General features: G+C 35.2%; 2 protein-coding genes and 1 pseudogene across 2 annotated transcripts; 2 read left to right on the forward strand and 1 right to left on the reverse strand.

Moving 5' to 3' along the window:
- Window positions 1–12,528, reverse strand: LOC125832260 (sister chromatid cohesion protein PDS5 homolog D-like; annotated as a pseudogene).
- Window positions 12,529–15,320: 2,792 nt separating this feature from the next.
- Window positions 15,321–20,363, forward strand: LOC125832430 (stromal cell-derived factor 2-like protein). The gene is made up of 6 exons (XM_049511582.1): window positions 15,321–15,728; window positions 15,928–16,068; window positions 16,145–16,279; window positions 19,690–19,739; window positions 19,848–19,977; window positions 20,082–20,363. The coding sequence occupies exons 1-6, from the start codon at window positions 15,630–15,632 to the stop codon at window positions 20,163–20,165; spliced, it is 639 nt and encodes a 212-aa protein (XP_049367539.1). The 5' UTR covers window positions 15,321–15,629; the 3' UTR covers window positions 20,166–20,363.
- A 1,516-nt stretch (window positions 20,364–21,879) lies between these two features.
- LOC125832334 (probable CCR4-associated factor 1 homolog 7) lies at window positions 21,880–23,241 on the forward strand. The gene is made up of 2 exons (XM_049511474.1): window positions 21,880–22,131; window positions 22,226–23,241. Exon 2 carries the CDS (start codon window positions 22,358–22,360, stop codon window positions 23,180–23,182), a length of 825 nt encoding a protein of 274 aa, XP_049367431.1. The 5' UTR covers window positions 21,880–22,131; window positions 22,226–22,357; the 3' UTR covers window positions 23,183–23,241.
- The last annotated feature ends 2,168 nt before the right edge of the window (window positions 23,242–25,409 follow it).

Below are 25,409 nucleotides of genomic sequence, written 5' to 3' on the forward strand. Positions count from 1 at the left end.
TTAGTAGAGGGATAAAACAGTTGTGGGCTATAAAAGCTCACTCAACCTACTCAGCCAATATTGTTCTTGATCCTTCGCCTCCTTGATGTCCTGCTGAACTTTTTCACCCAGTATTTCAAATGCTTTGACAGACCTTTGCACCTCTCCTGCTCGGTTTTGGGCCTCTCGCAAGCGCCTTTCAGCCTTTTTGAGTCGTTTCTCTGCTGCTAAGACCTCCTTGTTCCTTTCTACCAAATCCTTTTTAGCTGCTTTAGAGACGAGCATGGTAGTCTCTCTTAACGCCATTAGTAAGGAAGACTTTTTCTCCATATCCTCCTCTTTAGAGATCTCATCCAGATACTGTTGCAGCCAAGCTACATCAAGCTTGGCATCCACAGCATCAGAGACTACAGATCTCATAGCTTTAATGGAAGAAATACTAACATCACCGGTTTTCAGCCGCCTGACAACATCACTAACAACATCAAGCAGGGAAGCTCTGGCAGCCAGTGATTTACATTGACAGTTTACTGTAATGTCACCATACTTCGCAAAAATGGCAGCAAGTATAGGAGCACTGCTCACTTTTACTTTATAGCCACGCACATCCACCAGCTCACTGGACACATCACCATCTTCGGGCGACACCTTTGTAGTTGTTGTCAAACTCCTTGTATTTTCGTCTACTCCAGATTCTGAACCTTCAACCTTGATCCCTTTATTTTGGTGCACTCCTTTTGGAGTTGAATTATGTTGCATGGTCCTTCATAAAAAAAATACTTTGTTTAGCTCGAATTCCATTTATTATCATGCAAAGGGGGTCTAAATGTGATAAAAATAACTTACATTGTTGGAGTCATCGGATCGTCAGTTGCTTTCCCCTGCCAAAATTTTGAGCATAGATAGGTGTTATGAAGTAATTACTAAGATTAAGTATTTCAAATTTTTATCACTTTGCCATGCATGCTTCCTGGGTTCACTTTGTACTAAACTTCTGCTGCAGTTTGCCATTCACAATGACACTCTGTGAACACTTTTAGAGACCAAAATGGTTGTCATGCAGGGTGAAAAGGACTAATTTAGCAAGGCAAAATTAATTCACCTGAACGTGAATCTTCGCTTATAACTTCTCTTTTGAAAGTTTTAATTACAAGGAAGGGCTATTTCGTTCTTTCAGAAGTCATTATTTTCTTTCAGATAATGTGATTGGATCTTAGTGCTTAGAGATGGCAAAGTGTAATGTTTAGTTAGAAGGAGATGACAACGTACAACGTAGCAGAACTTAGATGACAGTGTGGAAAACCCTCTGAAATAAGATGACTACAGAAGAGAAGAGAAAGAGTCAATGATTAGTGTACCCGACTACAATTGAAGTAGCACCAACTTACACTATATAACTTTGTTTTGCTGCATGCCTTCTTCTTGCTTTCAGTACCAGGAGTTAGCAACGGCACATCATTATCAACATTCAAAGCCTGCTCAAAAAACTGACACTAAGAATGCAGAGAATATAGGTTTCATAAAGTGAAACACATTTCAGTCCATGGAGAATGGTTTTAACTCATGCACGTTCTACCCAAAACAATATCAACTCCGTAAAATAGGTGAAATAGGATAATACCAGCAGTTCTTTATTAAATAATAAACCAGGATAACATAAAATAGGTGAGATATACTTTCATTAAATGAAGATGCTCAGCAGAAGCAAGGAGAAAGATACTATCCATTAAAAGTATATAACAAAAACAAGAACCGCAGAAAAGCGCCAAACTCTATTGGGGCTTAAAGCACAAAGTACAATTAAAGTGCAAGGGGCAAGCCAAAGATGTGTAGCTCATAGGAAGAAAGCTTCCACACAAGTACTCTCACCTTCTTTTTTTTCCTTGTATGGCGATATGAATCAATAATGCAACCAAGGCGCCTGCACATTAACAACTTATGTAATACTTATCAACCACTAAAATTGTTTCACATAGATATTTGAGAAAGCAATAGCTTCGAAGTACAACATAAAAAAATATTAACTTTCAAATGTGCCATAGTATTTTATCCTAAAGGTCACAAGAGAACATAGTACTTCTAGTGACTTTATTTTTGCATTAGTGTAAGTGACCCAGTAGTCCTGCTGATGCCTTAAAAAGATTTACAGAAACCATCTGCGCCACTGTACAATTAACATCAAATGCAATCAGTAAACATATTGAATACCCACCCAAATTTCATTGACACTCTTATTTTACTAGGTTTTATGTCAGAAGTTCATCAATATTTCAAAAAGGGAAAAAAATTCAGTACAAACATAACACCATTTTGTTGCTTCATAGTTCACATACATCAGTGCTTGACTTTTAGTTGTTTTTTTCCCTTTTAGCATTTACATTTAGAATAAACTCTAACAAAGTGTCTTATATTTTGTTTACATCCCGAATATACTAAAAGGAATAACCTATCAACATAAATGCTAGAAAAAAACTGTAAATATCTGGAAAATGAAGTATAACGTCATGCTTGTTTTCTTCAAAAAAATGAGGGAGGCTTGTTTATATGTAATTATGTAAACAGATTAAATAAGGCAGGAGACGAAAAGGGAGGTTTTAATCCCCACCTTTGCAAGAAGATTTTGCATAATATCTGATTGGATACAAGTATCAATTTTCTGATGCATACATAGGTGAAGACAGATGTGTATGGGTAGCTTATCTGAAGATACGGACACCAAATAACACAGCAACAGAAGCAAACTAGTAAAATAGGGAATGCAAAAGAGTTGAAGTTTGGACACCTAATCTATCGAGAAGTTTTACTGAAGGCAAAAAAGGGTGACATTTTCAGCGAGAGACTTGCAGGTATATGCATGTCTATGTGAGAGAAAAAGATTAAAATTGGATAGTTGAGTTAGATTCGATGCACCAAAAGAAAAATTAAAGAACACAAAATAAGCACCACACAGGAAAAGCTAAATGAAGGTGGTTGACAAGAGGGGTTGCTCGGATGGCAAGCACTCTCCACCTCCAAACCTGAGGTTGTGGGTTCAAGTCATCAAGGGAGCAAAAATGGTGGGAACTCCTAGGGATGCTAAAAAAAAAGAAGGTGCTTCATCTATAGCATCTAAAGCTATCCAGCATGTCACAATGATCTAAGTTCTATTCTGACGCTAATATTTAGCTCTCAAGCAGCATTTCAAATCATCAAATTACTTGCCATGAATGAGAAATCAGGTGAATGAAGCTTACATGTCAGACAAATCACTTGGACCAGGAGCAATCTCGTGTATCTGAAATACATCCATCCAATAAGTCATGCAAATAAAGACAAGCACAGAACAGACGGGTAGAGAAGAGAAGGGAAAAGAAAAGCCTGGCAGGAACCCACAGGATCTGATGCATTGTCATTGTCAACTAGTTCCCAGCGTTCCTTTGTAAGATTAAGCATTTCTTGATCGCCATCTCCATAGATCACCTTAGAATATCATGAAAAACATGAATGATGAAACATTTCCAAGGCTTAGAAAATTGCTTGCCAAATTAGCTTCAATTTAGATTCTGACAACCTGTGAAACTGTAGACTGATACCAGCCTATTAGCATATGAGGAGCATCAACCAGCATTTAAGGGAGTACGAATGTATGATTACATAAAGCAGTTGAACTCAATTAATATACAAGAAAAATAATGTTTATATAGCCATTCTAAATCTTTACCGTGTGCTTCTTCTCTGAATGGTCAAAATCAGTGACAAGTCCTTCATAGAACCTACAGAATGTGAATGCTACGTGATATGACATTTGAACTAAAAAATGAACCTCATTAGAACGAAAAAAGTAATGTGTCAAAATTCTAAAACAAAAAGGGATAATAAGAAGCTCAATGCTCAAAAGTCTGCCTGTATGGACCTAAGAATATTTTTGAAAAAAAGAAGAAGAAGAAAGTAAACACCAAATCTTTTTGGGCAGATACTACCAAATATCTAATATGATGCAATGACAAAACCAAGCACCAACAAGATGCATCTGCTTAACGATGTCCTTTAACTTATTTTACCTTAAGAAAGGTCCCTCTATTGGTTGAACATCAGATTTTAAACATATATTCCCATATTTTTTTTCTTTGATCAAGATATATCCCCATATTAAAAACCTTTTCTTTTCAGGGGAAAAAAAGAAAAGAACCCCCATTTTCTATTTAAGGCATAGAGAATCAGCTGAACCATTATCTTTCTCAAATATAACCTATAATGTTAGGCCCTCATAAATCTCTGTTTTTGAGAATGTGAGCATTCAATGAGTGGAATTAAGCTTGAAAATGGAACACAGATATCACTACTTGTATATTTCGACTCGTCAGATCTACCTTTTTCAGCTTTTAGTCAAACATTGTTAACAACTTAACATGCAAGTGTACCAGTTCCCCCTTCTCAACGACAAGCCATCAACCCAGAGTTTCATGCCAAGAGTTTAGATGCCCTTGAGTCATTATTACGGCTGGACTACAACAAGTACTTGTATTTAATTTTTATAGCAAGAAACTTTAAGATTGTAGTTGACCATACTATACCCTCTTCTTTGCTCCTTCCAGTTGATTGGGGTCCAATATAAGCCAGTATCGTCTTCATGATTTAAACAGAGCTCAGTAATTCTTTATACAATATTCTAGTTGCTACTACCTACCATTGACAAATTGCTTGCCTACTTCTGTAATTGACATCACAACTGAGGCTGATGCATATGCATTATTCATATTCAGAAATTTATGACAAAGCAATTCATTCAGAGTTATTCAGATGAAAAAAATGTGACTCACTCAGTGAAAGAGCAAGTCAACATTTAAACTTTTAACAGGAATATCTGAAGCTTGGCTACATAAAATACCCCCATCCACATCGGGTCCCCAACTCATTCTCAAAAAAAAAAATATACATATTCAGTGAAATCACATACACTTGATCAAGTGGCCACCAAACCCTTACTCTGCAGCCAACGAGCTCCTTGCCATGCTCTCTGACAACCTTATCCGCAGAATCCTAAGGAAAAGATTATAGAGATGATCATCAGTCTAGAGAGCAAACACTGATACATCTAGAGACAAGGTGGAAGTGTTGAAAAGTATCCACATCAGATTCATTATTAGTCAAAAGTCTTTTCTCTTCAGTTACAACTGGTAACTTCTTTATAAAATTTCATGACATCAGGACTGTATCACAGGTAGAGGACAGTCACGTTGAAGATAGAAAAAAAGAAAATATCCTCTACTCTTAAGTTAAATAAACAAAAGTAAAACTACTTTCAGCACATAAATAACCTCACTGGCAAATTTTATGGAACATTCACTTTAGTGATCACTTGATAAAGGTTGTCTAATCTCACTAACTGTAAGTTAACTCTAATTAAAGATAATAAATGTTTACCTCTTCTTGTGATGGCGAGTTCTTCCTTTTACGCTGTTCTTTAGAGCTTTTGGGGAAGTTGCTTTGCTTGATGATTGAGACAGAGCCCAATGCCTGAACCACTCAATTTTTGTACATAATAAGCCCAAAACTAAGGGTAGAACAAACACTTTACTTGAATCCATATAATATTCCAAAACAAGTACATTCACTTTAGTAATCACTTACTGAAGGTTGTCTAATATCATTAAATATAAGCCAGCTCTATTAATGATAACAGATGTTTACCTCTTCTTGTGATGGCAAGTTCTTCCTTTTATGTTGTTCTTTAGAGGTTTTGGGGGAGGTTTTTTCTTTGGTGTTTGAGACAGAACCTAATGCCTGCAGAGATCAATTTATGTACATAATAAGTCCAAACTAAGGGGTATATTAAATACTTTACTTGAATCCACATAATATTCCAAAACGAGTACATTCACTTTAATAATCACTTACTGAAGGTTGCCTAATATCATTAACTATAAGCCAGCTCTAATTAATGATAACAGATGTTTACCTCTTGTGATGGCAAGTTCTTCCTTTTACGTTGTTCTTTAGAGGTTTTGGGGGAGGTTCTTTCTTTGGTGTTTGAGACGGAACCTAATGCCTGCAGGGATCGATTTATGTACATAATAAGTCCAAACTAAGGGGTATACTAAATACTTTACTAGAATCCACATAATATTCCAAAACGAGTACATTCACTTTAGTAATCACCTACTGAAAGTTGTCTAATATCATTAACTATAAGCCAGCTCTAATTAATGATTACAGATGTTTACCTTTTCTTGTGATGGTGAATTCTTCCTTCTCCGTTGATCCTTAGAGGTTTTCGCAAAGTTGCTTTCTTTGGTGATTGAGAAGACAAAGCCCAATGCCTGCACAATTCAATTTACGTATACATTAAGCCCAGAACTATCGTGGGTGGTGTAAAAAGAGGAAATAGGAGAGTTTTTGAAGGTGTAGAGTCAAGTTTCTCTTAGTTGAGAAGTAGTCTCCGTTCCCTTATTTTCTTTTGGCATAATCAGAAAATTCCTTGTTGTATAGAGGATTGGATGGAGTGTGTAGAGAATCATAGTGTGTAGATTCTTTGCTTTTTGGTATATCTCTTGTATACGGCAAGTTTAGCCATATTTATGAATGAAAATACTTTTACTTGATAAAAAAAAATAGTCCGGGAGCAGAATAAATACAACAACATACCCAATGAAATCCCACAAAGTGAGGTCTGGGGAGGGTAGAGTGTACCCAAACCTTACCACTACCTCGTGGAGGTAGAGAGGTTGTTGCCAAAACGAATTCAGCCAATTGGCGTTAACTGTTTAATACTTTAATTTACCTCAGCTCCTGATTCATCAACGGATAACCTCCGTCTTTTATCACGATATCTGGCTGGTATATTTTTCTTGTCGTCTTTTTCATGTTTCTCTTCTAATGCCTCCACAACAGCAAATTCTTCTGAAGCAACAGATGTAGGTTGTGAGACTTTCTTCTTGGTTATAGCTCCTGGTGCATCTCTTGCTGAAATTGATTTGTCATTTTTCTCCTTTTGGTGTCTCTTTATACAAGTCATTATTGGAGTCTTCTCCTCACCATACAATCCTTTGGAGATTGCACATTTAGGTGAACAACTACTTCTCTTTTTAGTATTTTTCCCACAATCCTTCAAGAGAATACGGGCTTTTGACCTCCTTTCTCCACTTACCCAAGCATGATCGTATCCTTCCTCTGGTTTGTTCAAAAAATTAGGCTTCCAACCTCTTTTCTTTGAAGTCTGTGTAGCTTCTGGATCTACTGCTTTTTTGGCTGCTGCATTTACGAATCCCAAGTTTTCAGATTGCAAGGTGGTCCTTGAATCGGTACTTTTTTGCTGCTTAATTGCATCTCCATGTTCTGATTCCTTTAAAATTGTATCCGTCTCTAGAACGACATCATTGTCTTTATGCTTGGGATCATCTTTCCCTAGCAAAATAGGTGCTTGATCTAAGAACGGAACAACTATGTCAGGTGCAGCATGTGGTGCAAGCTCTTCGGGAGCATTTTCCACCTGACAAGTGTGTAGCAAAGGAAGAATTCACATCATTAAATCCAGAACAAATATCACCTATAATCTGTGAAGTTACCTTTACTTATCACCTTTAGATCAACAAATAATCAGTAAAACAAGAAGAGTTTCTGACTATCTCATAAAGGAGCTTAAGTTTTATCTTTCTCAAGCTAGTCTAAAAATGAGGACAGCTTGGTGGAAAACGTGTACACATTCCTGAGTTTATAATAGTAAAAAGAAATACGGAAAAGGAATGCTGAAATGTAGTAAATATGTTCTAGGATCAGTGCTTAATCAGTTGTTCAGGAAATACGGAAGATCTAATAATCTTAGAAAAAAGAGGTGGGGGTGGGAACTCCATTCTTTGTAACTTAGAAAAGAGAATGAGAAATGGAGAATTACACAACTAAACAATCATGTTTTTTACAAATAATTGCAGCAATTACTTTGATTATCAGATAGACCCACCGTAGTTTTACTTTCAAGTGCCTCAATCCAAATCAATTCAACAACTTCCGAGTAGTTGTTAATGGAAATGCCGAGGGACCTCACTGCTTTTGGAAGATATGGATGAAGTTTGACAGCACTTTCTTGAAGAACTCTCTCTCCCAACACATAGGAACGAGGTGACACATTCTAAACCAGAAGAAGATGTCATTAAAAATAATGAGAAAGATAAATGAATAAAGTTGTAAAGGAAAAGCTATACCTGGTTTTCCTTCTTAACACTACTTATGAGGATGTTCAGAAGCTGCATTGGAATTTCTTCACTCTCTTTTATTATAATGCTCATTATTTCCTCGATGTCCATGAATACTTGATCAGGGTGGTCTGGCCTTAAAATGGGGCAAGAGACAAAACATGATCAACCATTTCCCAGAAGAAAAAAATGGCATACTGAGGAACTGGTAGTCTTTGAACTTTATGAAGAAAAAAAGAATGCGGTACACTTTGACATGCTATGTACCTCAGCATATAAGTTCATTTATGCAGTATTCAATATATGAAGGTACAACGATGAATATTCTGCTAAAACTGTCATATACTCCTTCCATCCCATTGCTATAAGTGTGTATGATTGGTACAAATTTTAACATGTATAATTGAATTATGATTATTAGTGATAGTGGAAAAATATTTAATTTATATTCGAAGAGTTAGTTTGATAAGAAAATATCATACTTATCAGATTTCGAATTTGGATAGTCAGACATTGAAGTATTAGAAGTTGGATACTTGGCAGCCGGTTGTTGAGATCCCAGAAAAATTTGAGTGGACGAAAAGATTATATACTAAGGGAGGGAAGATAAAGTATATCGACTCTCCTTAATATACACACATATTTTATATCTATTGTCTATATTGTGCATGCTTGTAAGTGTTTCAGCAATTTGGAGAAGATCATTGGGGATTTTTATTGGAAGGGTAAGAAGTGTAATAGGAACTTCACCTAGTAGAGTGGAAGAAGATTATGGTTCCCACATGGAGGGGGAAGGAATTAGGAGACTGTCCACCTATAATACAACGCTTTTATAGTAAGTTGTGGAGATTTTCTCCCAGATAGAAATGTGCATGCTTCATGGAGAGTGGTTATATCGACTAAATATGGACTAGCATGGTGATTTAGTCTTCTGGTGAGTGGGGTAAATTCATTTGGAAGTGACTTCTCTTCATCGTGAGACTGATTGAAGCTGCTGAAACTGCACCTAGTAGTTGATTGGTGCCAGAAATGAGACATAGTTTCTCCCAGTCCTCCTGGTCTTTCAGCCTTTACTTCCTTTCCTTTTTACTTTTCAAGTCTACCAATCTCTCTTTTAAGATCAAGAAAACAACTGGAACAACCCTTTGGCCAACTGCAACCTTTGAAACTTGGGGATGATGGGCCCGCTCCTCTACCCTTCTCCACTTAAATACTGGATTTAGTTCACTTGGGGCAGGGCTCTAACTTGTGACATAACACTGAAGTCCCTCAATCGGTGCCTATTGAGCTAACCCCTGGTGGCTTAAGTCTACCAATCTGATCCACAACTACCAAAATCTCAACTTTCTTCATGTTACCAAAACAGAGAAGAGGAAAAACAACACTATAAATCACTGTTGTTCTTTTCCACGTTTGCACTCCCATTTTACTAGCTCTATGTATTCTGAATTGGGCATAATCAATTGATCACCTTCAAAGCCCAAATCAATTCGAAATAAAACAATTTGTGTTCCAAAAAAAGGGCTCACTGAATTGCTTGTTCTCAGCTGGGACAATCTTTCAAGGACATGCAACTGCTGAGGCACCCATATAGAATTTCTCCCAAGTCCTAAGATAGATATTGACCAAGACAAAACTCTAAGCCAAGTAGCTAACTAAAATATACTGAACCACAAGATAGCAGTAGTCACAAGCAATTACTCATCTCATTCATGAATGTTCTGCTCTTTTAGGTTGACAGTGCACAAATAAATAAATGAAAAGGAAAAGGGAAAAGTAATACCTCAACTTGTGGCAAGGACAGAGCATACATTTACCAGAAAAACAAATGAACAACAAAAGATAAAATACCAGCAAAGTTACACCCGGTCCAATCCCTCTTTCCTTTAGAAAATTATGAATGAATCACATCATTGGATATATACCTTATACTATTCAGAAAATGTTGAAACATCTGAACAATCAACGCATCTAACTCGAGATCCCACATCAGCACGCACGTTCGGTACTTTGCAAGAACTTCAATAATAGAGACAGCCTTTGAATAACAGCGACCATCCAAGCAAGACAATTTCCCAAATGCCAACACTGCAAGCTCAAAAAAGTCCTGTCCACCAATTGAGCAAGAAACCAACAGTGAGTATGTATAAATACTATTCATGCATCCAAGAAAATCATAGATGCATAACTACTACAGAATATGAACCATCAATTACAAAGCAAAACAGCTTAGTTAGAAGAGAGACTGGAAACCAATCTAACTTCCAACTTGGGCAAAGAAGGTTGTATGAATTGTACTTGCCGTAAGTCTGCTATCATCATATGGTTGATCTGGAGCTGTAATTCTCATGATCTCACTAATGCAAGATGCAACTGACACCTTCACATCTATGTCAGGATGTCGTAGAAGTCCATCTGCAACTAGTGCTTCCATTGCAGGCCGAAAAGCATCTCGTGCTGCTGCAGGGGGAACTTGCTTCACCATTGACAAAAGATGCTCTAAATTCTGAAATTTGCATACCATTAAAAAAATGTTTGAACCATGTCAAATACATTGGAAGCACTTCTCTGGATAATAAATGAAATCTAGATCATGAGATCTTGTAGCAAATAGAGAACAAATAAAGTTCTAAACTACGTCACAAGGTCAAACATCTCTCTTTCCACAGTTATATGTTCTTTCATCCATCAGGAACCCTGATTATGTCCTTTACACATCAAGAAATAAAAGAACATATATATATAATTCCATTACCAGGTAAAGTGAATAAACAATGCCAAATGGAAATCATAATCTGTGATAAAACTTAAGTAAAAGCACAAGAAGGGAAAGCTAGGCCAAGTTCCTTCAGAACAATAATGATTCAAGATTGATCATGTTGACTGATCCTTCTTCCCTAGTTATGTGCAAGGAACATGTTGAGAATAGTCGATATCACAATCTAGGTCTATGTTAGATAATAACTTTTTTTCCTTACTAGATCAGAAAGTAATATCCAAAGAACAAACAACAAAGCTCAAGACTAAAGAATCAGTCAATATAGTATAATATTCATTGATGGATAAGGTCGCCTCCTGCGCAAGCCTAAAAACTTCCTAAGCGTGAACATCTAACCCCCACAATCCCAAATCTACAGACAAACAACAACCACATACCCAGTGACCAATGTAATGCCACAAGTGGGGTCTTGGGAGGGAGGCGTGCATGCATCCTTACCCCAAATCTACATAAATGTGGGATCAAAATTACAAGTGAAAGAATGTTCTTGAGAAGCCAAGGTGACAACTTTTTTGGCTATCTTGGTTTGCCAAACAATTCAAGCATATAGTATTAGGTGGTGGATATCTCAGCCTTCGTAATATTACTGATTTCATAAAGAGTTTAGGGAAACCATAAGATAATTCAAAGATTGTGTTATCTTATGGATTCCCTAAAGTCCTTATGAAATCAGTAATATTACGAAGGCTGAGATATCCACCGCCTAAAAAGGTTGTCACCTTGGCTTCTCAAAATAATACAAGAACATTCTTTCACTTGTATTTTGATCCCCCGTTTATGTAGATTTGGGGTAAGGATGCTTGCACGCCTCCCTCCCAAGATCCCACTCGTGGCATTACACCGGTCACTAGGTATGTTATTGTTGTTGTGGTTTGTCTGTAGATTTGGGATTGTGGGGGGTAGATGTTCACACTTGGGAACATTTAGGCTTGCACAGGAGGCGAATGTGAACCTTATCCATCAATGAATATTATACCACATTGAAATGATTCTTTAGTCTTATGCTTTGTTGTTTGTTCATTGGGTATTACTTTCTGATCTTGTAAAGTAAAAAAGTTATTATCTAACCTAGCACCTAGACCTAGATTTTGATATCTACTATTCTCAACATGTTCCTTGCACATCAAAGAAGGTTGGTAACCAATTAGGGTCCTTTCATCCTATGATTAATTAAAAAATTGGTAACCTAAAACAAATTTCAGAACAGTTTAAGAATTCTGTTATAAAGAAATTAAACAAATTACAAACAACAGCATTGCAGCAACGAACAGGAGTAAGTACAAAAAATTGAGACCCCTTGGACCTTATGTACTTTTGGGTCTAAGCAGATAAACAAATGGCAAGAGAAAAGAAAAGGGTCTCACATCAAGTTTCTCCAGAAGCTCCTCTTTAGAAGAAGAAGTAGGCTGCTGAAGCAGCTCATTCCCAGCTTCAAGAAGTTTTTTGTTCCGTTCTTCCTCTTCATCTGAAACGGAAACACAAACCAGGGCACCCATTTCTTTTTTCCAGAGCAAACGAGAGCACTGCAAAACCAAAAGAAATCAAAAGACCCAAAAGGTGATACCAGTACTACTGAACAAAGGACAAGTAAGTAAGAGAGAGAAGATGGAACGCATGCAGCAGAGGTAGAGCACATCTGTCAAAAAAATTATTTTATTTTTCAAAAAACCGAACAAGAAAAACTGAATTATTTTTTAAAAAATTATTTTCTTAGAAAAACTGAATTAAAGTTAGTATTTCTCCACTTTTGGCTTTATTAATTTAAATTAAAAATAAGTTTTTAAAATATATTTTTTAATCTTTTTCAAAAAAAATTATTTAAATTTGGAAATACCAAGCCTTGCTCCTTGGTCAGAGACAAAATTAGATTTTTTTCCGTCCAGTATTTGGCATTCATATTAAAATTCGAGTAAATATGAATCACGCTAGAAAGTCACACATTAGGGTTAAAATGTTTCCTAACAAAGGGAACTAACTCCCTACCCAAGGGGACTCGAGATCTCTTACCACTTCGCTACTGTCCTTGTTGGTAGAGACAAAATTAGATAGGTGAGCATAAATCTATAAAAAATAAATTAAAGCAACGCGCACATATATTAAACTTTTCTAATAAAGATTGCAAATTCAATTATTTCGTACTCACTTGCATTTACTCATAAATTGTTATTCTTGTAAATAAAATGAAAATTAAGGAATTTTAGTAGTTCAGTTAGTTGGTTTACCTAAGCATCTATCCTATTGATAAGAATTCGATTCTACAAATTGTAATCCTCTCGCTATTTCCCCTTCCCCTATACCCTTTTTAAAAAAAAATAAAAAATACAGGTGGAAACAAGGGAGAGGCAGATGGATTGATGTCGAAACTGATTTTCTTCATCGTCATCGCCGTAATCCTGAATTTCCTTCATCTCCGCGGCAGTGATTTTAGTTGTGTTTGAAATGAGAAGTGTCGATAACATCTTTATATAGGAGGCAATATTGATTAGGTTTTGAAAGTTATTACATTTTTATTTATTTATTCGGTCCAAATTTTAGTACAAATCTTTATTTCGTCCAAAATTTATTACAAACCTTTACTTCATCCAAATTTAATTACAAACCTTTATTTCGTCCAAATTTTACTACAAATTTTTATTCTGTCCAAATTTTATTACAAACTTTTTTAAAAATTTGATTTTTGCTTCTAGTTTTATACTAATATAACTTTTTTTTCTTTTTATGAAATAAGTCTCTGGATAAAAATAACTTTAAAGAAATATAAGAAATAAGACTTTTTCTTTATTTTGATCCAAGAGACCAAGACGACATGAGAGTTGATGTTTCAAGTTTTCTCTTTTGTGATCATGTCGTGGGACATGAATTCCATTTAAAAATAAAATAAATTTTCTGAGTAAAAATTATTGTTTCACTTGTAATATTTTTTCAAACTTGTTTTTAAAAATTATAAATTCTCCTTTCAAATGTAAAAATTATTATTTTTCTTTGTGAAACTGTATTAAAGGTATACCCTTTCTTCCTCAATTACTATTTAGTTGGATGATTTTTTTTTTAAGAAACTCATTTTTCTTCTTTTATTCAAAAATAAACGAGAGTAAAATTTCCTTTTATTGAAAACTATATTGGATACATTAAGTTTCTCATTTATATAAACTCTTTGTAGATTCAATATCGACTCTATTTGAGTCATTGTATTTGCCACAATCGTCTTGCATTGAATTAAAAAGCACAATTTATATTTATTAAATTTTAACATTCCTATTTGATAAATCATTTTTTTACTATTTTATTGAACTATGGGGGGGGGGGGGGGGGGGGTCTATAAAAACAACTGAGATAAGGTAGGAGGTAAAATTTGTATATGCTCTACTCTATTTTAGATTGCATATGAGAAGTATATATTATTTATTTTTATATTGTTACACATAGCTTATACAATATCTATTCATTATTTGCATTTTACATATATAATTACATAAGTTTTGTATAATTATAGATAAGCTTTAGATTTTTTACTTCCAGTGTATATTCAATGTATATATATGTATATAATTAATAGATAACAATGTATATAATGTGTTAAACAAAGTATAAAATAAAAATGATTTAAAATAAGCAAGAAAAATGGGTGTACAAAAAATGATTTAAAATAAGCTAGAAAATAAAATGGGTGCACACAACTTTGAGTAAATTTGTCCATTTCAAATGTAAAACTTACCTAATTTGATAAAAGGGAAAATAATACTTATACTCAAAAGTTAAACTATTTATAATTGGTTATTTCTTTACTTTTATACTCATATTTTTTTTTACTAATGCGCGTTTACTATTTGATACTATCAAAGTATACTATGATAGTATCAAAGAATCAACACTTCAGTGAAATACTACTCAATTACTCCTCCTTAATATTATTAGCGTAAATATATATAAACACGGATGGCATCAAAGAGAAACATGATGTGTTTAAGTGAAAAAGACTACTCAATTACTGTTTGATACCATCAAAATATATACTCTAAATACTATGATAAATCAAGTATGAAGAAGCAATGATTTAGTGATAAAAAAAAGAAAGCAGTCAAGTAAATAGTTTGGATCATGAGTTAAATCAAGCATAAATATATTAAATTAGGTTCAAGTTAAATAAATATTTTGCCTAATTAATCTAATTTGTATAGTTTTCTCAAAAATGTTTGTTTGTCCGGTAAATTTCGGTAAGAAACCATTTGGTCCGTATCGACCGGTTTCAGTCTTCATGGACACGTATAGAACAACTATCGTGGTCCAATCAGAACCAGCCAAGTCACCAAAAGTCCACGTGGAGAAAAATGATTTGCTTAGACTGCTCCTCCAACGTGGAATCAGGAAGGTAAAAGCCTCCTGCATCTAAGCTCAAGCCAAAAAAGCCCACAACGACCATCAAATATCATCGGAGATTGGAAAGTAGAAATTGTTTGAAATTTCACCTCCGAATCGGAACATCGTCGGAGCTCCACCGGGCATCCGCAAAGAGCTTCATCGTGGCTCCCTCAGGCTTACAACAACATCAAACTCTCACTAGAAGGAAATCAGCACCGCCGTCGACATTGAATCAAGCCAGTGCACCGGGCTCGAAGCGAATAGTGCTGAAAGAATCCTCATCAGAATCGGACCTTGATCTTCCATTTTGGCAAAGAACCTGGTTCATTGTGCTCTTACTTCTCATGGCGATTTCCTTCTTCGGCCTTGCCCTCTTTCTTTTTCTCACCCTTGACTCTGATTACACATCCACACCTGTCTCCGCTGCTTCCGAAGGCGTCCAGGTAATGAAATATAATTCCCTGTAATTGTTATCTTTCGTTTCAAGCTTAATTGAGAAATTGAATCTGTTCTAACTTTGATTTCAATCTCATATCTTGCTAAAACATTTGCGCTAGGATCTAAAGTGTGATAGAACCCAATGATAATTAGTAGTAGTTCTGGTTTAACCCTGAGGACACCAATCTGTTTATGTTTTCGTAGATTACATATGGATCCGCGATTAAGTTGATGCATGAGAAGACAAAGTTTCGGTTGCATTCCCATGATGTACCATATGGTTCTGGCAGTGGGCAGCAATCAGTCACTGGATTTCCCGGCGTAGATGATGCTAACAGCTACTGGGTATGTTAGATGATTGTCTTGAAGTGTTATCTTCTTCTTAAATTCATTAGCTGATAGATCTGTGATTTCTCACCAGGCGGTTAGGAGCACCGACTCGTCCAAGCAAGGTGATCCTATTAAGAGTGGAAGCATCATCAGGCTGCAACATATAAAGACCAGAAAATGGTTGCATAGCCATTTGCATGCATCTCCCATATCAGGAAATATGGAGGTTTGTAGGCTGGTTTATTTCTCTTTCTCAGTTACACGATGCTTCTCATGTATTTTATTTCTTCTTCCATCTGGATAGCGGATGGTATGTTTATACATCTTACTTAATCCTTGAACCTTCTTAAATTTTGGATTGAAATACTGTATTTCCACTTGAAAATTGTGAGACAGATACTATCCTAAGGCAGATATAGTTTTACCAAGGAGTACGCAAATTGACCTCCAAATGCTACTATCTTTTGCCATACTTTGGTTTAGCTGGGGTAAAACATTTGGAGATCCAAAAGGGAGAATGCCCTGGATTAATTGTTGTGAAACTTATAAAGTAACACAAAGTCATCTAGATGAATTCTCATTTTTGATGGACTAGAATTATGATTACGCGTTCACGATTATGTGAACATCTAGTTTTTCAAAGAAATATTTCCCTATGACTTGAGTGTTGTATGTTTTCATTTATCGGAGTTGACCTTTTCTTTGGTTTAGGTTGAGATAATGCCTATATATTGTTTTATGCAAACAGCTGTGTGGGTTGTATGTTGTGAATTATGACATTAGGTACATCATTCTCTATTGAACAACAAAATGGGACAATCAGTTTCCCTACGTTCGTCTCTAACAAATATTGTAAAATATGCATTCTGGTTCCATTCTTAGTAAACATCACCTCTATGGGATACAACCTCTATACCTTCTTAAGGTAGGTAAGGTTTGCATACACATTACACACTACCCTCTCCAAACCTCAATTGTGGGAGTGGGTTTGTTGTTGTTGTTGGTGTCTTAGTAACATCACCAAATCGATGTGATACATTTTCTGGTTGATGAATAACCAAGTCAATACATCACATTTAGTTGGTGTTTAACACCGAATATAGGCTTTCTTATGCAAATGTGTTCATAATATATATATGATTATAACTATTAACTTTCTAAAATTACATATGAATTTTGGTAATAACTAGTCGTAGTTTGTTATTGTTGGAAAGCAAATTGGCAGCTTAATTACTTATCAAAAAGAAAAACTATTGGCATCTCAGTTCACGGCAGGGGCAGAGCTACACTACACTATACCAAGGGTGGACAGCTGAACACCCTTCGTTGGGTGAAATTTTGTATATTTAGGTTATATATTACACAATGAACACCCTTGGAATAATTGTGTACCATGGTTCAGTGGTCAAGGGTGCGTTGAGTGGGTTAGTTGTTGCGGGTTCGAATCCTCGCAGAAGCAGTTAATTTTTTTTTTTCCAGTTTAAAACAAAGCTTGATTGACAAGCTCTTAATTACTTTATTACTTTTTTTTCTTTCCAAATATTTATCTTAATATATTATTAAAGAAGCAAATTATTATTTACCTCTCCTATGTGGTTTGCGAGCTATTGCATAGGAGCGGAGGTTTTACGCGGTGCGCATCCAAAAGGTAGCGGCTGCGGGTTTCCCTTGTCATAAAAAAAAAGAAGCAAATTATTAAACAAGGCCCTTTATTGCTTTATATTCTTTCTAAATATTTGTCTTAATATATTATTAAAAAAGTAAATTAGAAAGATTTTACTCATATTTAATATAAAATTTCAAATTATAGAAGTACCATCTAAAACCCTTCATGGTAGCCCAATGGTTTGGGCTTGAGACTTCCATGTTGGAGATCTCAAGTTTGGAACCCCTTGCCAATGAAAGCAGGGGGTTTGCCTTCGGGGTTGAGCTCATCGCACCTCTAGTACAAGTTACTTCTCCGGTGTGGTTTACGAGCTATTGCACAAGAGCGAGGGTTTACCTTGTCATAAAAAAAGAAGAAGTACCATCTAAACATTTAATATTATAAATATCCTTCTTTACTCGGGGACTTTAAACACATCCCTTCACACCTTAAGATCTCCATTGCATAGCCTCTCTTTCTCAAAAAAAAAATATCCTTCTTTCCTACCTGCATATATCAAACACTCAACGTGAAATTTGAATGAGATGTAAGATACATCTTTCTTTTTTAATATTTGAAATTTTAATAATTAAGATTACACAAATCAAAGTCGATAAAGAAAAAGTAAGAAAATTAAATATATAAATTAATTATTTATATAATTGAAGGGGAGCCTTGGAGTAATTGGTAAAGTTGCCTTCAAGGGACCAACTGACCAAGAGGTCACAATTTCAAGCTTAGCCTTGGAAACAACCTCTAGCAGAAACACAAGGTAAGGCTGCGTACAATAGGCCCTTCTGGTTGGTCCCTTGTGCAGTTGTGGTCGGGCCCTTCCTCGGATTCTATGCATAGCGAGAGCTTTAGTGCACTGGGATGGCCTTTCAATTATTTATTTAATTAGAAATATAATTACGCATAAATCTACCAAGAAAGTTTTCTTTAATTATTTTTCTTTTTATAGGAACATTTGATAATGAAAAATGCAGTTCAATAGAAATTTTAATTATAATGAAAATGCTTATATTTGTGATTTCAACAATATATTATTAATTTTTATAAGTATATATCTGAAAGTGCGACAAAATTTATTAAAATATTATTTTTAAATTTATCCATGTTTTTCACACCACATGAAGTACAAATAATTTTACTAGTTCTATTTAAAAATAAACTACGCTTGTCTTTTTGTTGAATTTTTTTACTTCTCCATCTGTCGAATACCACTAGAGATTATTGTTTTTTTTTCTCTTTTGTTACCTTCCAACCTTTTGTTCTACTGATGCGTGGTGATTTTCTTTACTGAACTTTTTAAAGTGATTTTCTTTGCTCAATTAAAATTCAGTAAATAAACACATTTTAAATATAGCATTTGGATACGTAGGACAAACTACGGAAAAAAATGACAACTAAATATTATGTAGCTTGACTCATTCATTGAGATTTTTTTACTATATAAGTTTGAACACCCATGATCATATTCCCAACTCTGCCAATGGTTCACGGTAGAACAAAACTCTCTCATTGTTGAGTTAAATAAAAATTACAATGTTAGTTTGAAGAATGCTAACAGTTTTAGGTGAATCACCTGATTTCATTGAAGGCCATAATAATAGGATACACCATGTTATAATTTTCCAATGACTGAGCACTTATTTTTGATGACATAAGTGGATCCAATAAAAAGCAGAAAAAATAAGCAAAGAGTACATGACGATTGGAATGAGGAATTTCCGTTCACACAAGTGGTGGATGATAGCTATAAGCAAAAGAAAATATGTTTATGTGCTCTTATTCTTTTGGGTGGGAGTGGAGTTGGCATATGATTTTAGATGGCTCTTTCCATTGCTTGCAATGTAGTCAACATTAATAAACTGTAGTTTCTGATGTCAAAATCACATTGTTTTTGGTTGTATGTTATGATATCAACTGCTCGCTAATGTTGGTTTTTCTGATGTTTTCGAGTTGAAATTAATTGGTGGACAATTTTGCAGGTCAGCTGCTTCGGTGACGACAAGGAATCTGATACCGGGGACTATTGGAGGTAAGGCTGGATCAGTCTTTGGACACAATCTGACATGTACTGCCTTCTTGGTTTTTTAGTAACCACCAGCTCTTTGTTTGATCTGTTTCTTCTTTCTCCCCTTGGTAGACTTGAAATTGAGGGCAGTGGGAAAACTTGGAGGCAAGACCAAAGAATCAGGCTTCAACATATCGACACTGGTGGTTATCTCCACAGTCATGACAAGAAATACACCCGAATTGCTGGAGGTCAGCAAGAGGTGAGCTTAAGATTGTACTGACATCGTGATAGTTCCAAATGTAATAGTTATCGTATCTTCTGCTACCTTGATAGCCTTAAAATCTCCATCTATGCATGTTGCAGGTTTGCGGTGTTAAAGAAAAACGTCCAGATAATGTTTGGTTGGCAGCAGAGGGTGTCTACTTCCCAGTTACTGAAAGCAAGTAAAGATTGTTGATAACAGCATGTTAGCTGAATTTTATCTGTAGAGGCAGACTAGTTACTAGTGTACCAAACCTTTACTAGTACTTTCAGCTGTTGTTAGCATTTTCACTGTTGCAAATGGTAACAATTGGGTGATAATTCTTCAGTGCTCGGTTTCCTTGTTACTTCCCTCAGTTGAGAATGATTCTGGATCAATTATAAGAAAGAGTTAAATGTTAGCCTCATCTTCTATTTGATAGCACTTCTGAGTCAGTATTAATGTTTAGCTTTGGAAGTTATTAGCCAAAGTCTGCATTGCTTTGTCATGGAATATAATTTTGATAACTGAGATTTTAAAGTGCGAAATGAGAAATATTGTTGTATCTCAAACAATGTAGTCTTCCAGATCAGAGAAAAACACGCCCAAAGTTTTGAACTGCTAAAATTTGTGTGATCAGGTCCACTTGGTAAGTGCTAAAGATAATACATTGGCTATATATTTCAAAAAAAAAATTCACTTCATTTGAAAACTTTATGAAGTTAGAGTTGGAATTAATGAAGATGGAATTCGAAAACAGGTTTGGGGCACTTTTCCGGCATTCAAGCTGGATTTGCAAATTTTATAACCGATCACCGATTCTGAAAGAAAGTGAATAGTTATTCCAAAAAAAATGAATAATTTTTATGACCAAATGACTTTGATGGGTCTGGGATAGAAAACATACATGCTAAGCATTTGTCATTTTCAAGATAGGAATCGATAAAGTATGAGTTAACTCTATCTTTCTCAAATTTTATTTTTTAGGACTATATCGAATAAATTGTTATAATATAATTTATCCTTAATAAAAACATGACATGTTTAAAAAGATTACGAGGGGTTGGGTCTTACTTATTTTATTATCCATGAGTCACAATTGACTAGTTCAATACATCGTTTCTAACCCATGAGGACAAGACTCGTCTTGCCTACTAATTGAATTTCCAAAATTGCTAATTATGGGAGATATTTATATGCTCTTTTAATAATTTTCATTACTCTTTCTTTTTCCTAAATTATTGATTCTAATCATGTAGACAATTCATATGCAGTTTATATGACGTGTCACAGAGGAACATGCAATGCACCTCTTCTGGGGACACACTAATACCTTCTTTATTAGGTAAAATATCAATTATTTTGAAATGAAATTTAAATAAAAAACATTTATTTTAAAACAGAAAAAGTACTGTTAAATCTTTTCCTTAAATGATTTTGTCAAAAATTGATTAAATAACCCTTGATGTATGGTGAAGAATGCGATAAAATTTGAAATTCTTTTTACTATTTTTATCGATTATCAATTTGCGCCATTATGTGGTTAATTATTATTATTAGAATGAGAGTTTATTTTTAGTAAAATCCCCACATTTCACCCTTTTCCTCTTCCTCCTCCTACATAAAACCACATTCCAGACTCTTCGTCCCTCAAAAACCCCAAAAACAATCAAAAGTTGAAAAAAGTAAAAAAATAAAAATAAAAATAAAAACCAAAAACCCTTCAACCCCAAAAGAAAAAAAAAGGACCATTAAAACAATTACCACTCAACAAATTGTCCTCTAATTTTTTATTCCCACAGAATATTCTAGAATTAGAAAAAAAATAAAGTAGTTTGAAAAACATTTATTATATATTTGTAGTTTTCGAGTTGTGAGGAGGTGGACAAGAAGGGAGGGCCCCATCTCTTTTTCTCCCTCTAGAGTGTAGCATTAAAAAAAAAAGAAAAAAAAAAGCAAAAAACAAAAAAAAATCTAAAAACAAAAAAAAGTTTTTTTGATTGTGCCCTAAAAGTTCATATTCTTATCCTTCTTCGCCGCCTCATTTGGTTTCTGTTCAAACCCTAATCTTTCAAATCGCCATCTCTCCACTGATAAATGTTTCGGAGTTGTTGGATTCGTTTCAATCATCGATTCATGGTTGAAAGTTTGAATTTTTATTTATATTGAAAGGTAAATTTCGAAGATCTGTTGGTTATATGGTTGTTTTATGTGAATTTGTTGATTTCGTTGGGATGATTCAGTTCATTTTAACCTTATTTTGCAGATCTGATTTTGATTAGAGGGATTCAAAGAGATCCGTTTGTATTCATTCCGGCGATTCAACATTTGTTTGATCGGAATTGGTGAAGATAAATTTTTCATTTGATTGAACGTATTTTTTTTTGGCAAAAGGAAAATGTCGATTTTGCCAAAAACTGATTCAATCCACATTCGAGAGGTTTGGTTTGACAATCTGGAGGAAGAATTCACGTTAATGCGCGAAATCGTCGATGATTTTCCGTTTGTTGCCATGGATACGGAGTTTCCCGGAGTGGTAATCCGGCCGGTTGGGAATTTTAAGAACAGCAACGATTACCATTACCAAACGCTCAAGGATAACGTGGATATGTTGAAGTTGATTCAGTTAGGGCTGACCTTTTCGGATGAGAATGGCAACTTGCCTAAGTGTGGAACTGACAAATACTGTATTTGGCAATTCAATTTCCGTGAATTCAACCCTAACGAGGATGTTTTCGCTAATGATTCAATTGAGTTGTTGCGCCAAAGCGGCATTGATTTCAAGATGAACAATGAAAAAGGTGTTGATGCCAAGCACTTTGCAGAGCTTTTGATGTCATCAGGGATTGTGCTGAATGATAGTGTTTCTTGGGTTACTTTTCATAGTGGGTATGATTTTGGATACCTCTTGAAGCTTTTGACTTGCCAGGATTTGCCTGAAACACAAGCAGGTTTCTTTACCTTGATCAATGTGTACTTTCCTGTCATTTTCGACATCAAGCACTTGATGAAGTTCTGCAACAGCCTTCATGGTGGATTGAACAAGCTTGCCGAGCTGTTGGAGGTTGAGAGGGTTGGTATTTGTCATCAGGCGGGTTCAGATAGCTTGCTCACTGCTTGTACATTTAGAAAGTTGAAAGAAAACTTCTTTAGCGGTTCACTGGACAAGTATGCCGGTGTCTTGTATGGTCTAGGTGTTGAAAATGGGCAGAGTACCCATTGAAGAAAAAATTTAAATGAAAAAAAAAAACTTAAAGAGGATAGATGTTTATTACTTGTGTGTGATGTAAGATACCACACACTTCCAATGTATACTTTTGGTAAAAGAAATTGTGGTTATTTATAATATCCACCTTATTTTGGTTTGATACAACTCTTTCTTCACTCCTTTCTTCATTGTTATTGTTTCGGTGTTACTGCTCATTGTTTTGCTCCAGGATGAGAAAGGTATCATTACTGAAGCTTTACATATGTAGGCATTAGCTGGTAGCTTCCAGGTTTGTTCTGATTCGTTTCCTCCGCTTTTTCATTGAGCTATGGGGGAAGGATATGCTAGGATAGAATTGTTGTACATCAAGAAAAAGTTTTGTGCTGTTTTGACATGTTTGATTGGAGTTGAAAACAAATGGTGCTGCCTATGATTATCATCCTCACTTGTGGAATGAAATGATTATCCTCAATCAAGGTTTTCCGTCTAACTGAACGTAGGTTACAACATCATTTACAACCCATAAGAGGCTTCTGTTTAGTTACTATGTTTTTGGAATTATCTCTAGCCATGTACTCTTCAAAGGATTTCCCCCAATTTTAGCAAAGAATGAAAAGAGAGATGAGGAGAGTCTCTGGATAACCTCTTCCCCTTACTTAATTGGAGCTAGTTGCAGTTTAGAACTATAAACCATGTTCTTACTTACATCTTATTGTTTTAGCACATGTACTTAACACTACTGCTATTTACTTGTCCTGTATATGACATATAGAGGATAAGATTGGTTGGCATATTGCATCACTCTGGAAGAATGAGGATCTCTGTTTTCTGATTTACTGCCATGCCTTGCATTATTGGTTTTCCTTTTTCCTTGTATTGGTTGTGGAATGATTCTATGTTGGGGGAGGATCTGGGCTCTCTAACCTATGGCTGTTATATTTTTGTTGTAGTTTTTGTTTGAACTATTATGAGATAACTCTCGGTTTGCCATAGTTGTCCTCTGTAGTGATTTAATAATTGTTGTTAGAATAGGATTGTGTATACCTAACAATTGTAATTCACAGTTACTTCAGATTAAGGAAGTTTGTTGAGTGGCTGATTTATTCTCTTGAAAGATCAGTTGACTCTGATGATATTTCTCTGGACTCTCTGTTATAAAGCTTCAAGTGAATTTGGTTGTTGGAGTTTTGAATTAATAGTGTGAGTTTGTATAAACATTGAATTAGAGTAAGATAAAAGAAGAGAAGATGTGGAAAGAAGATCTGTGAACTTGTTATTGAAAAATAGAGGACATGCCCTATATGTTGCTGGTTTGAAAAAGCATAATGGTAAAAATTTGGTTTTCTAGTTTTGTATTATAGCATGTCACTGACATGTCTGATCTTGTGAATCAAAAGATGCTAGTACTTGTTGCCATGTGTTTTTGATCTGCTTCTGCGCAAGCTTGTTATTCAAGTCTTTGTGAACTGGAAATTTTACAGTTGTAATTTATTTCTGAATGTTCCAACTTGGGTCGATTAACGAAAGGGCAAATGCTTATTACCTTTTTGATATAAGATATTTGCCTCAGATCCAAAAAGTTGGTTTACTTTCTGATATTATGTTTGGAGCTGATCCACTGTTGAAGAACTTCTTTGGGTAAAGCTGAAGTAAATACTTGGAGAAGGATTCGAGATTGGAAGAGCCAATATCTCAAAATATTTCATGTGGGCTTCCATGCTTTGTTTAGACCGTAAGCATTATATGTTGACTAGTAGAGTGATGATCAGGAGGCTAGAAAACCTTCTTATTACATGTTTGGGATGCATGGTTATTTTAACCTTGTTGTGATCGCGTCTGCCTAATAACAGAATGGTGAAAACGTATGATTGCATTCCGTTTGCTTACCTACAAATGACTGGTCCATTCATCAGATATGTAGTGCTCAAGTTTTGGTTTCATAGGCAGACAGAAGTATTGAAAGTGAATACTTCATAGTTCATATGGTGCTGCTTAAACATAGGAATTTCTTGGAAATAAATCCCTTCTCCCATCCCAGGGACTGGACCTTCTGTTTGCGTTATACATAAACATGAGTGTGTGCTGAACAACAGACTTAATGATTTGAGGGCAAGATCCTGTTGGCTTGTTTGGTTATGGCATATTTTATGCAAAGTTGATGACGCATGATCCAAATAGTAATTTTATTGGCTGGAACAATCTCTGCTAAGTTGGTGGTGTTTTATTAGGGGAGGAATGACAT

The sequence above is a fragment of the Solanum verrucosum genome, unplaced genomic scaffold, assembly GCF_900185275.1.
Source record: "Solanum verrucosum unplaced genomic scaffold, falcon-dt-bn FXZP01000009.1, whole genome shotgun sequence".
NCBI lineage: Eukaryota > Viridiplantae > Streptophyta > Magnoliopsida > Solanales > Solanaceae > Solanum > Solanum verrucosum.